The 12,880-nt window shown below is 37.3% G+C and overlaps 1 protein-coding gene across 2 annotated transcripts in view; it reads left to right on the plus strand.

The window, feature by feature from the left end:
- The window catches only part of kcnt2.S (potassium channel, sodium activated subfamily T, member 2 S homeolog), a 209,442-nt gene that overhangs the window by 99,768 nt on the left and 96,794 nt on the right, over nucleotides 1-12,880 (plus strand). For both annotated transcript variants that reach the window (XM_041561573.1, XM_041561574.1), the window contains exons 9-13: nucleotides 2,216-2,396; nucleotides 2,537-2,701; nucleotides 5,165-5,301; nucleotides 8,639-8,702; nucleotides 9,984-10,092. In XM_041561573.1, the coding sequence (XP_041417507.1) occupies nucleotides 2,216-2,396; nucleotides 2,537-2,701; nucleotides 5,165-5,301; nucleotides 8,639-8,702; nucleotides 9,984-10,092 (656 nt within the window). The remainder of the gene's footprint in view (nucleotides 1-2,215; nucleotides 2,397-2,536; nucleotides 2,702-5,164; nucleotides 5,302-8,638; nucleotides 8,703-9,983; nucleotides 10,093-12,880) is intronic.

Genomic DNA, 12,880 nt, shown 5'->3' on the forward strand with positions numbered 1-12,880 from the left:
TTTTATAAAAGACAGGATTGTGCCTGCAAAGAGAGTGACAGAGGCAGTAAATTGGTTCTTATCAACTCCCCTTAATTCTCAAAGACTGTCCAAATGTTTAATGATTGTTAAATTGGAAATTTTCCCTGCTGATTTTTTTTTTTATATTCCAGGGAATAAAATGCAACTCTTCAGAGTATATTTAGATTCAAACAATACAATGATATAAAATAAATGGCTTATTTATACAGCTCCATTATAGTCCTTACCAGCCATACATCACAATTGTTGAAATCATCAATTACAAAGAGTTAATTGCGTTGAGTTGTGGTTAACAGTGGTGTTATTTACAATGGTTTAGTTTTTATTTTAAGGCAGACAACCATCACAAATTATACTATTATTTTATCCTACCACATTAATGGGACAACAGGCAGCAAAGAATTTCTGGTGTGAAAATTGGTGTTAAATGCTGTGTTAAGTGTGTGTTAGTACAATGCTGTAGTAATGCTGTGTTAGGACAATGTTTTATAAATACATTGGTATGTACACATACTGCCATGGCAATAATTTGGTAATACTGTATATATTGTATTTCAATGCCATATTTTTACAGAGGTTCATAAATATGTCCCTAACTTTCTCTACTCGCTATTCAAGGTAATCATGGTGGAATGGGAATTGTAAACAAGGCTCCTGTAGTACCACAGCCAGCATTACATAACAATGAAATATTTACTTCTCTTACTCTGAAGTAACACAATCCTCTAGAGAGCCCGTACTACCACACAAAGGGGCAAATTCACTAACCTGCAGAGTTGTGCTAGTGCAGCCTTTGCTGCACTTCGCCAGGCGAAGTTTTGCCAGGGCGCCTCTAATTCAATAAAATCATCATGCAAGTGATGCCTAATTTGCATACGGCGCCAAGTTAAAGTACAATGGATGTATATGTAGCAGCAAATACATTACACTACACAAGCCCGGGAAAGCTTCATAAAATAAAATAGAGTTGTTATTTTGCCCTACACATGTGCTCACTGTATAGTTTAGGTGCCATATGTTAGGGAATGTAGGGGGGATGGAGGGTACCCCCAAAAAAATGTACAATCTTTTCCAGCCTATCACCCTTAAAAAAAGAGTATAGACGCCAGCGTTTTTAAAGTCTTAGAAAAAATTTCAACTTGTTTTTGAAGCAAGCCCTATCTACTCTATTGCACTTGGCCTGGTCTGGTGGCGAAGGCAAGTCTGGTACAAGAGGTCACGTTCAGTAAAATGTGCAAGTTAGTGAATTAGCGTAATTACGTCCCATAGTGCAACTTTGTAAGGGTGCAAAGTAGCTCTAGAGTAGGTCCACTTCGCTAGCGAATTTACACCAGCGCCCGTTAGTAAATTGGTGAAGTAACGAACATTCAGTAAGAGATGAACACTGGGCTGTATAAAATGGAAAATTCCACCTTTCCCCAACAAATTTTTGTAAGTATTTAATTTTGAAATTTGTTATGGGTAGTGATGGGCGAATTTGTCCTGTTTCTATTCACCGAAAAATATGCAAATTTCCCACAAAATTCGCTAAATTTTTGACGCCGCCGCCCGTTTTTGGATGATGGCATCCGTATTTGGACACCACACACATTTTTTTGACACAGGCGAATTATCGCGGCAGTTTCGCTAATTTATTTGTCGGCGGCGAATCACGGGAATTTGCCACGAATTCGCGCCTGGCGAATAAATTTGCCCATCACTAGGTATAGGGCTAGACATGTTCTTAGTTTTGCAGGTGACCTCAGCCATGTGATTTGTGATCTGACAAACTTCAGTCACTCTTTACTGCAAGTTGGAGTGATACAACCCCCTCCTTTCCCCCCAGCAGCCGATCAACAGAACAATGGGAAGGTAAAAACATAACAGCTCCCTGACACCTGCATTGCTAAAATACCCAATACCATCCTCCCCCTGTGGTAGATCTGAGAATAGCACTCAACATTAAAACACCAAAGTCCAGCCATTACTCCTCCAGTTAAATTGAGTAGGAGAAAGAATAGCTTATCTGAAAGCAGTTGAATTAGAAGTGCTGGCTTTTCTAAAAGCACAGGATCAGGCACAATGATCAGAGATGGCTGACTACACACCAATATTACAATTAAACATTTTTGCCCAAGGCAATTACAGGAGATTGCCTTCTCTACCTTTTTGGGTAATTTGCTATCCATATATTTATAATTTTGTGTCTTTACAGCATTTGCGGGATTCAGCACTTGGAACGAGCTGGGAATCAACTGACATTTTTTGATTCTCTTTACTTTTGCATTGTGACTTTTTCAACTGTGGGATTTGGCGATGTCACTCCAAAGATCTGGCCTTCAAAACTTCTTGTGGTGATCATGATCTGTGTAGCACTGGTGGTTCTTCCTATTCAGGTACAATCAGCCCCTTGCTAACTGATTTACGTGTGACAAGATTATTATTGAAATATTGAAGTGTTTTCTCTGGCTATTTTGCTAGTATGTGACATGTACAATAGACACTTTTTTTTTCTTCCCCTTTCCATTGTTCTTAGTTTGAGCAGCTGGCCTACTTGTGGATGGAGAGACAAAAGTCAGGTGGAAATTATAGCCGGCACCGCGCGCAGACCGAAAAACATGTGGTGTTATGCGTCAGCTCCTTGAAGATAGATTTGTTGATGGATTTCCTAAATGAGTTTTATGCACACCCAAGGTTGCAGGTAGGGTCTGTAAGAGACCAAATTATTTTTTCAGAGTTACAGATCAAAAGTAGTATGTTTATTTAAGGTAAATAATTAACCTAGAACAAACATCTGTTCTCCAAAAAGAATTTCTGTGAAGTATGCCTTTTTTGGAAACTGTTTGCATTGCATTTGGAATTAAACAGAATAGCGATTTATATCACCATTTGAGTTTTTCCACTGTTCTCTCCAAATGAGGGCATTTCATATGGCAGGCATTAAGGACAGGCTACTTTGTGCCTGCTGATGCTGTGCTCAGGTCAAAATTTTTAATTCAATGTAAGGTACAGACTGCAGCCATATAGGTGATATAGGTGATCTCTGAATGAGCATTTAGTGATTCATTTTTGCATCCCTTGCACATCTGTCTGGGGTTTAAGTGAATGGACTCTAGCGTGTAATAGAAAGTTAGTAAAAACATAAACTAAAAGTGAAAAAAGGGAAAAAAAGAGAAATGTAATAACAATAATTATTTATTTTCAAAGTGACTCCACCTTTTTAAAAGCTAACCAGTCTGCAAAGATCTGTTTAAATGGTTAAGTTTCCAAAGGATAAAATTAGTCCTACCATTGTTTAGGGTCCAACCTTCTCCCATCTGCCTGCCCATAGGGAATCCAGGAAAAAAAGGGACAGAGGGTATGTTGGCTCCCCTTTGTATAGAATAAAACAGTGACATCTGCAGGCCAGTTACTGAACACAGAATAAGGAAATAATACTCTAAAGTAGGGCCTACTTAGCTAGCAAAAACTTTAGGGGACTGACTAAATAAAGGGTAACTAAACATGCTCCCTACCAACATTATGTAAATACATTACTTTTTATTCTTTGTTATACATAACAATGTTTAACATAACATATATATGCATATATATTTTTTTAATTAATGTTTTTGTAATGACATACAAAAGCATCACAGGATATATGTGGCAATACAAATATATATATATACACATCATTTGACAATGTATCATTAAGAAATAACTTTAAAAAAATGTTTGGAGAGAGGGTTTTTATTCTTGGCTTCATAATATTCCAGTTTCTTTGTCATTAGTAGTTCTAAATGACAAAGAAAAAAAAAAAATCATCAGATTTCCAATGTCGGTGATAATTAGTCTAGCTGCCATATATGTGCATTTTAATTGGTAGTAAAGACCGACTGGAACAGTAGGATGAGAGCTAATGTCCAGATATCTGAAAGTGGAAAAATAGCTGCTGGATATTTGCACAGAGATAGCTAATGTGCCTTGTTGAGTTGGTCAACCTAGTTGCAAAAAGTAGTTTATAATAGAAACCATCAAATGTGTAGGGAGACTTGAGAGACATTGGAAATCTATAAAGCAGAGAAGCTTTTTGCAATAAAAGTAGGAATTCATGAGTTTAACACATTTCTAGGTTTGTTACACTGAATTAGAACAAGAACATAGAACAATGCTAGAAAACAGTTTGGAAGTAAATTAGAATGGTTTTGTAGCTGACATAAAATTTAATGGCTAGATAGGAGTTTTAACAAGGTGAGAAGAAGAAATTCTCTTAGTGGCTGATGCAGTGACTCATGGCGCTTCAGTAAGGACAAAGCAAAGAGTAAAAAGGAAAGAATATTTAGCCTGTAGAGTGAGTAACTTTATTGCTGTTTTTGCAGTGTTTGGAAGAAATATTTCCTTATCATAACAGTTTTTTTTATTGAATAAAATTTTGCTTTCTGTTGTTAATGAAAAAATATAAAGGCTGAGTGCTTGTGGAACTGACTATATTGTGGTATTGTAAATAGATGCTGAAATGCCATCTATAAAGTGTATGACAAATCATTCAGTAAGCCATGGCTGTCTCTTATGTCAAACCCTCTCAGGCACTATGTTGGTTTGCCTTTAACAGTTGTTGAATATCTTTCTATCTAGAATTTTTATCTATGAATAAAATCAGACATTTAAAAAATCACGAATTTTTCAGAATTTTTTAAACCCCGAGGATGGAAAACTCAGAATCTGAAAATCCGGCATCTCAGACCTGTCGAGGCTGCATAGAAGTCAATGGGAGAAGTGCCAAGGATTTTTTGATGCGTGTTGGGTTTCGTGCAATATCCCAAAGTTTTCAGAGTTTCGGGTGAAAATTCAGAAAAAATTGTGAAAATCGTAAAAATCAGATGGAAAAATCCGAAAAAATCATGAAAATCTGATTTTTTCCAGCAAAGCTAATTTTCGGGAAAATGTAATAATAAATAAGCGTTAAAAAAACTGAGCAGATTTGATCGGAGTTTGTAGCAGAAAATACTGAGATAAATTCAGACTTTGATAAATAACCCCCTTAATATTCCATGCCCTTCCTTTGCTTTTATAGAGTTTTATCTCAGTTTTCTATCATGTAGGGCCACATAATGTTAATTGATCCAAGCATCTCTTATAACTGTCAAAGTACAACATTTGGATCTTTTATGTAATTTTACAGGATTATTATGTGGTTATTCTGTGCCCCACTGAAATGGACGTGCAAGTTAGAAGAGTGCTTCAGATCCCTTTGTGGTCTCAGAGAGTTATATATCTACAGGGTTCAGTCCTTAAAGACCAAGATCTACTAAGAGCAAAGTAAGTGCACACGGAGTCCTTACATGTAGATTGTTTATCAAAATGTGCTCCTTGAACTTCTGAATAGTTGCTCTTGGTTCTGCTCAGTCCTACCTGCCTTAAGGCTATTGATGCAGGGAAACAATGGAGCTTCTGCCATCTACTGAGCAGACAGTAGCTGCAGGGTTTCCTTCACAGGTAGCATCAATAGATCCAGCACACTTGCACCTAAAGAACTAGACATCATTTGCATGGTGAACACTGGAAATTACGCCAAGTGGACTTTAGCACAATTGTGCCTGATTCCTGATGGAACGCATGTTTAGTTGTGTTACTTTTGGTGAATTGCGTTAGGCTCATTGGCCATCCATCAAGAGACCAGGGTGCTCATTTATTAACCCCATAGGTGTTTGAGTACTGGGTCCCTAAGAGGTGCTTTCTCCTGTGGGATTTGTGCAGCATTTGTTTATCACCTTTCACTGGTCCAAAGTGTATCTCTGTGGGTGCAACACAATCCTGAACTAAATGCTTATGTCGTGCAAGCTAGGTGACTACATGGGGGGTATTCATGTACCCTCAGCCCTGCACTTTTAAATGACACCTCTTAAAATTGGATTATGACACCACAAGCTCTAAAGACTTTTTTGTATGACATCATACATGGAGGGGCATAACAAATATGACTTTCTTCCCCAAAGAGAACATTTACCTTGTACCTTTCTGGTATTCCTAGAGCACAATACTATATATCATTACAGTTCATGTCAAATTTGTATGCAGAAATAGAGAACTTTCATGATTTTCCACTGAAACATATAATATCCAGACTATATAGTTCCCAATTATTTCAGTCCCAAAATGGTTATTGCTTAGAACATTGCTCCATAGCCAGATAGCTGCACAGCTTGAAAGATGATATGTTTTATCTTGTGGTTGTTATACCTGGCATGTAATGATCGAGGCCCAAACACATGAATGAATCCAGAGCATTCTTGTTCTGTTTCTCTACTGTTTTTTTATAGGCTATTACCATTGTTTGGTCAGATTTTATTATTATTAACATGTATTTATATAGCGCCAACATCAGATTTATGAAGCTTGTCTGTTCCCTAGGAGGAGAAAAGTTTCAGCTCTAAAGAGTAGGGATGTAATCATTCATTGTGCTGTACTGGGTTGATTTTGAAGTGTTTTATAATTATTATAATAGGTCTCCACTGATTTGTATTATATTATTTTTAATTATTAATTAAGGAAAACGAATCATCCCTGCAATGTTATGTTCAGCCAATATTTTCAAGATCTGAACTAATACTCTTATGGTATTATGGAAACTCGCAATACTTTTTATTGAGTAATGTGTTTGTTTTCCCTGGCTTCGAGAAACTGACGCCATCTCTTGTACCATGTCTGTTGCTCTGTGAGCCTGACAGTGCCGAGCAGTCAACAATGAACATTAGTTGATAACTCCAGCGCACAAAGCTACAGTTAAATATCAAAAGCTAATTCTGCAATTTCCAAAGGGCATGTCAGTCAGTTCTCTGCATTAGCAAAACATATTCCAGAATTCAGACCTTGAATTAGATTTTCATAAAAAGCTTCCTAACATGGAAACTGTGTGCAGATTGATTCATCATCTGACTGTTACAAAAAGACATTAATTATGTTACTGGTAGCAATTATCTTGTGGATAGAATCACTGTTCACAAGAACAAAGAACATGTCACAAGTTGATTTATTTTCCCCAGAGATAATCATCACTTATTATATTCTTTTTAAATCAATGGGTCTGCTCAGAATGGAGCAGACCCTCCAACTACTATCAACACTTAATCAGCAAAACCTAAAGGTGGTCATACAGAGACTGATTTAAGATGCAGATTCAGGTCCTTTAGACAGATTCCTCAGAATATTTGTCTGTGTATGGGGTCTTCCTACAGGCCTCTCCAACCGATAGCTGGCCAAAAATCATCCAGATATTGATCAGGCAGTTTTGACTTTCCCCTGTGATCAAGGATGTCCATGTCTTGTAGGTGCCTATTCCCATTATTGTAATCCCAACATTTGGCCCTAATGTCAAACGATCAGATTAATCCAATCTTGCTATGCCACATGTGTTGAATCTTTTATTTTTCTCTCTGTGCTCATCCACCTTCTCTGAAACCAAAGTCCAGGCCATAAGATGAAAGTAAAATATGTGATAAGTGAAACTTTAACTTACTAATAAATAAAATGTGGACTATTCTGATGTAGTTATAAGGTGAATAAATCAGATACATTTGTATGATAGTTAAATGTTTTTGTACAGCTGCAGAAGGGCAGATTTTTGAAATGTATTTATCGAAGGTGAATAAAAGCTCCTAGTAAATTTGAGCCCTGGTTGCTGTGCTGACAGAGTAGAGCTGGTGCACACTTTGACATCTTTGCAAATGGACACCCAGCAAGTAACTCTGCTAATATGAACCAATATAATCCCTTTTTTGTAAAAACATGGATGGTGCCAAAAATTTGTCTAATGGGGGCCCTATAATAATAACACAATTGTGAGTTGGACAATCAGGTCAGTAGCATGACACAGCTGAGCTTGCTTTACCTGATTTCCCCAGCTTTCCCAAAAGATGAATGGTGATTATTAAGCGGGGAATTGGGAAAGGGTGGCTATTTATGCCGAGATATGTAACATAGCATTTCTGCACTTCTGAATCTTTGGAGGGGCAACACAATGTTCATAGTAAATGAGCCATTCATCATTTATTGTACAGGTATGGGATCTGTTATCTAGAATGCTCAGGACCTGGGGCGTTCTGTATAATGGATTTTTCCATAATTTGGATCTTCATACCTTAAGTCTACTAGAAAACTATGTAGACATTAAATAAACCCAATAGGCTGATTCTGCTTCCAATAAGGAATAATTATATCTTAGTCTGGGTCTAAGTCATGGCTATACGTATAAGGTGATACATTGAGCAAATACATCAGATTGTGATGACTTGCGACATACAGTAAATGTAGGAGCAAAATCCACTGAAAAATGTGAATTTCAAAACTGATCAAGCTGTTTAGACCACATTGCTACTTGGGAAGGGGCTCCCCTGTCTGAGGAACTATGCGTATAGCACTGCAACACAGATTCCTAACACCCATGGTGTTATCTCTGCAGCTTTTCCCAGGAAGAGGAGATCCACTGTTGGAAATTGGAAATGATTACTTTCACTACATCCACTTTGGTTCCCATTAATTGTAATAGGTAGTAATTCTAAACAATGACTGGAATTTTGCTGTAGGCTTATTCTTGGATAAATATGATAATGACCTACAAGAGAAAACTTCCATAACATTTTCCTTTCTACCGTTCCAGAATGGATGATGCAGAAGCCTGTTTTATACTGAGCAGCAGATGCGAAGTAGACAGAACAGCAGCTGTAAGTGATATTTTTTCACATGTTCCCTATACTGTATGCACATCAACTCATGAACCTTTGACAACAATGTGGAGGCAGGGTATTGTACAACTATAATTGAGTGCTGTGCACAATAATTTTGCCAGTGGTTCTTGAAGTTAACCAGAGAAAGTATTTATTCAACAGAATAATCCACATTGGAGTTCATATAAAGATAAGGCCAAGGTACCACTTCCTCTTCGGCCCATGAGAAGGAGATATTGCCATGGACTAATTGGCAGGATTAATTAAACTGTGACACCATCACTCATTGTCGCAAAATTCAAAAATTTAAAGAGCCCCCGCTCAATAGATTGTTGCCTAATGTTGGTCTATTCTAATAGATCCTGTGTGCGATCTCTAGTGCTTCTGTCCTGATCTTGATTCTGCCTGACCCATACCACATCTTGTTTTCTGCCTGTCCTGACCTCTGCCTGTGCTTTGACCATTCTCTCGGATCCCATCTTGAAACTGCGATATTGGTATACTGGCCTGTGACCATGACTACGCTCCCACCTCCTGATATTGTACTGCACTGCCTGTTTGGTTTTGACTCGGCCTGTGACCACGACTATGCTCTCGCCTCCTGATATTGTACTGCGCTGCCTGTTTGGTATGGACTCGGCCTGTCCTTTGACCACGCTCCTATTCTCCATTCCCGTAGCATGTATGGTTCCCTTGCTTGCCTCTCCTTGGTCCTCTCACATTAAGACCTAGCGGCATCTGGGAAGTGGAGGGCTCCTTCTGAAGTGAAAAGGCTGTTGTTATAGGCAGAACAGTGAGCCATGACCGGGAAATTGGGGTTTGTTCTGGGTTTGGGATACCTAATGTAACAATGTATTGCCTGATTATACCAATGGGCGACTGTCACTATTATTTATCAGACATAACATTTGAATGATTGCTGTCATGGCCAGAACCTCTTCTGATTTTTTCTTTTACTACTTTATTTAATCTAAATGGTTAGTGGCAGGTCAGAAGATTGGGATGTCCGACCATTTGTCAGATACAGTACAAGGGTAAAATCTGCACATCTATGGCCAGCTTTAGGTGAGCTAGTATTAGGATACATTTTTTTACTTTAATAAATTGCAGATATTTGTTTTTAAAGAACAATTGCATGTTTTCCTTGATTTTTTTCTTGAAGTGCAATTGCCAATATTAATAAATCAGTATAGCTTAGTATAGCAAACAAAGAATTACAGGATATTTTACGCCTTTCATATGGTGCCACTTCTGACCTGTTTGCTTTTTGTTACTCAGGATCATCAGACAATATTAAGAGCATGGGCAGTGAAAGACTTTGCTCCCAACTGCCCACTATATGTACAGATACTGAAGCCTGAAAACAAATTCCATGTCAAATTTGCAGGTAAGGGTTTTAACTATAAATCACATACAATGTAAGAGGAGACTGTGAGTGTAGAGGAAAATTATGTCACTTTGCATACACAATAAAATCAAGAACTCGTCACAGTAACAAAGACAGCTGATGCAGAATATTGTTAGATATTTCTTTTGGCATCAGAGCCCTGAAAACAATGGGTAGGAGTTTATGCAATGTACAAGGAGATTGCTATAAAGCTCACTAATCCCCTATTCTGCCTTAAGAGTAAAAATTTATTTTAGGGTTTAGTTGTTTCTGAAGAGGTGCTAAGCCTTCTCGGCAGTAATAAAAATGAAGCTTTTCAACAAATCCTTATTTAATCCAGGTTCTGCCTTTATCTGTTCTTCGCACAATATAGGCTTCCTACTGTTTGTCTTGATTTGCACAGGCCCAAATTAGAATGCAGTCACTGACCAGTTTGCAGTTACAATCTCTAGGCCATGCCAATAAGCACACTGTTGTGTTATACTTGAGAGCTGGCCTTGCATTGTCCAATAATATGTTGATTCAGTTATTGTCTAGTTACTAAATTAATATAAAGAAGGTAAAAATGTATTTTTTCTAAGGCAAACTTGAGATAGGAAGTTAACCTAGCATAAGATTTTTGATATATATATATATATATATATATATATATATATATATATATATATATATATATATATATATATATATATATATATATATATATATATATATATATATATATATATATATAATACACTATAAATAATATATATTCCATCCTCAACCCTCTTACCTGGGTTTATGGTCCATTTGAGCAAGCAGACAAATAATCTATACTTATAAGTGATATATTGTATAATAATGGATTGTTACACTAAAATATTTACACCAAAACAATATTTGCAATATTTACATTTACAAACATTTGCTATAGTCTGCATCTTGGCACAATGTATAAATTGAAGGTATATGTCCCCATACACGGGCAGATAAGCTTCCGAACCGGTCTGAAGGACTGATATTGGCAGCTTAAATCTACCCATGTATGGCCACATTAAAGGGGACATATACCTTCAATTTATACATTGTGCCCATAAATAGTATAGATATAGAACCTAAAATTTAATTGATCTCCTTTAAGCCCCATGCAACAGTGCAGAGTCAGTGTAGTATAACTGTTACCAGGGTGTATTTATATATAGGGGTGCCTATTTTTTAAAAAACCTTCCCCACCCTCCGCCACAGATTTCCATAGGAAGCTGATGGGGTGATGGGTAGGGGGTCTGAGGAACACTGAGTAAGTGACGTCATGTGCACAGCACACTAATGTCACTTCCGCTGAATGTGCCGTGTGACATCAGTGCGCACACCGTGTAATGTCAGCACGCTGACGCATGACATCAGCGCGCACTACGTAGGGGCGTGTTTAGGTCCGATGCTTAGGTCTGCATCGGACCTAAATACAGCCCTGACTGTAACAGTCAATAATTGGGTACAAGTGATTCTAGAAAACTTAAACATAGAATAGAATGAAGCACAAGGTAATCCATGTAGGCGTTCAAATAGATATTAGCAGGAATATAGAACAGCAGTGCATAGGCATATACTCACTATACTAAACCACCATTGGTTAGTATAAGTTCACGCAGGAACAATAGCGTAAATAGCATCGACCAAGGTACACCCAGTTTTCAGCCTTCTGGCAATTGGTCCTAGTGATCATAATTTCACACTTCTTTGTGGCGCCTCTGCTGCTAGGCTAATGGCCTATCTATCACTCCTGGAGTGATCCATGAAAGTGAGCTAACTGATCACTTACCAAACCTGACCTTGTCTAGGTTCCGCTTCACCCTTCCTGCCTGCTCATATAAGAGGCTCGGCAAAATGGACCCTGAGCACGTGTGCGCCACTTTTTATATTATAGCACAGTGCTACCTAGTGCTAATCCTGGTATATGTAGGGGCATACTTTGACCCAGGAAATAAAGTCTAGCTCCTGTATAACTAAGGGGTCCTTAAGTGGCCAAACCTTAGGGGATTGCAATATAAATGGGAATAGATTTATCAGTCTCCTACATACACATCATATCAGTTTTTGATAATATAAAACAATATGTTGACTGTGACTAATGCCTTTAAAATTCCTAACGTGTGCTTTCTTATGCTTTATAAAAACCAATAAGGTCAATGTGTGCAAAAATAAGATGAATGTTACAGTGATCAAATGCAAGGCAATATATGTAGTGATGCTATGTGAGCTTATATTTGTTGATGTAGGAAAGTACCCCATCTCTATTCTCTCTGTCATGATTTCTTTTCTATTTTGTCTGCTTTCAATTCACAACTGATACTAATAACTGAGAAAGTGAACAGGTTCCATGCATTATCTTTTAAGGGATTAAAGAGTCAAATAAAAATGGATTCACTAGAGGTAGCAATGCAGTAAAGATATTTCCAGCAGTTAGCAGTTTCTCAAGATTGCTAGCAAGAAGATTTAAAGGCCAATTTTATTTGAAATCATCTATTGTGCAATATGCATCTTCATAGTGAGAAATGTCTGAATTCTGATAAAAAAAACAATGCAGAATTCACCTGAATAACATTTAACTTATGTTATTATGTCAATAAGTATAATGCATACAGTTCATTAATTTGAAATACATAACAGCAATTGCTGGACACCAAATGTGTTGAGTTAAAAGGAATATTGAACGCTTGAATAAACAGCTTGGAAGTGTTTCCCATATGCATATTCATTAGGAAATATCAGTCTTTTCTCAGAATTTTATAAGAAACAGAAAAGGATT

This window comes from Xenopus laevis, chromosome 4S, assembly GCF_017654675.1.
Source record: "Xenopus laevis strain J_2021 chromosome 4S, Xenopus_laevis_v10.1, whole genome shotgun sequence".
Classification (NCBI taxonomy): domain Eukaryota; kingdom Metazoa; phylum Chordata; class Amphibia; order Anura; family Pipidae; genus Xenopus; species Xenopus laevis.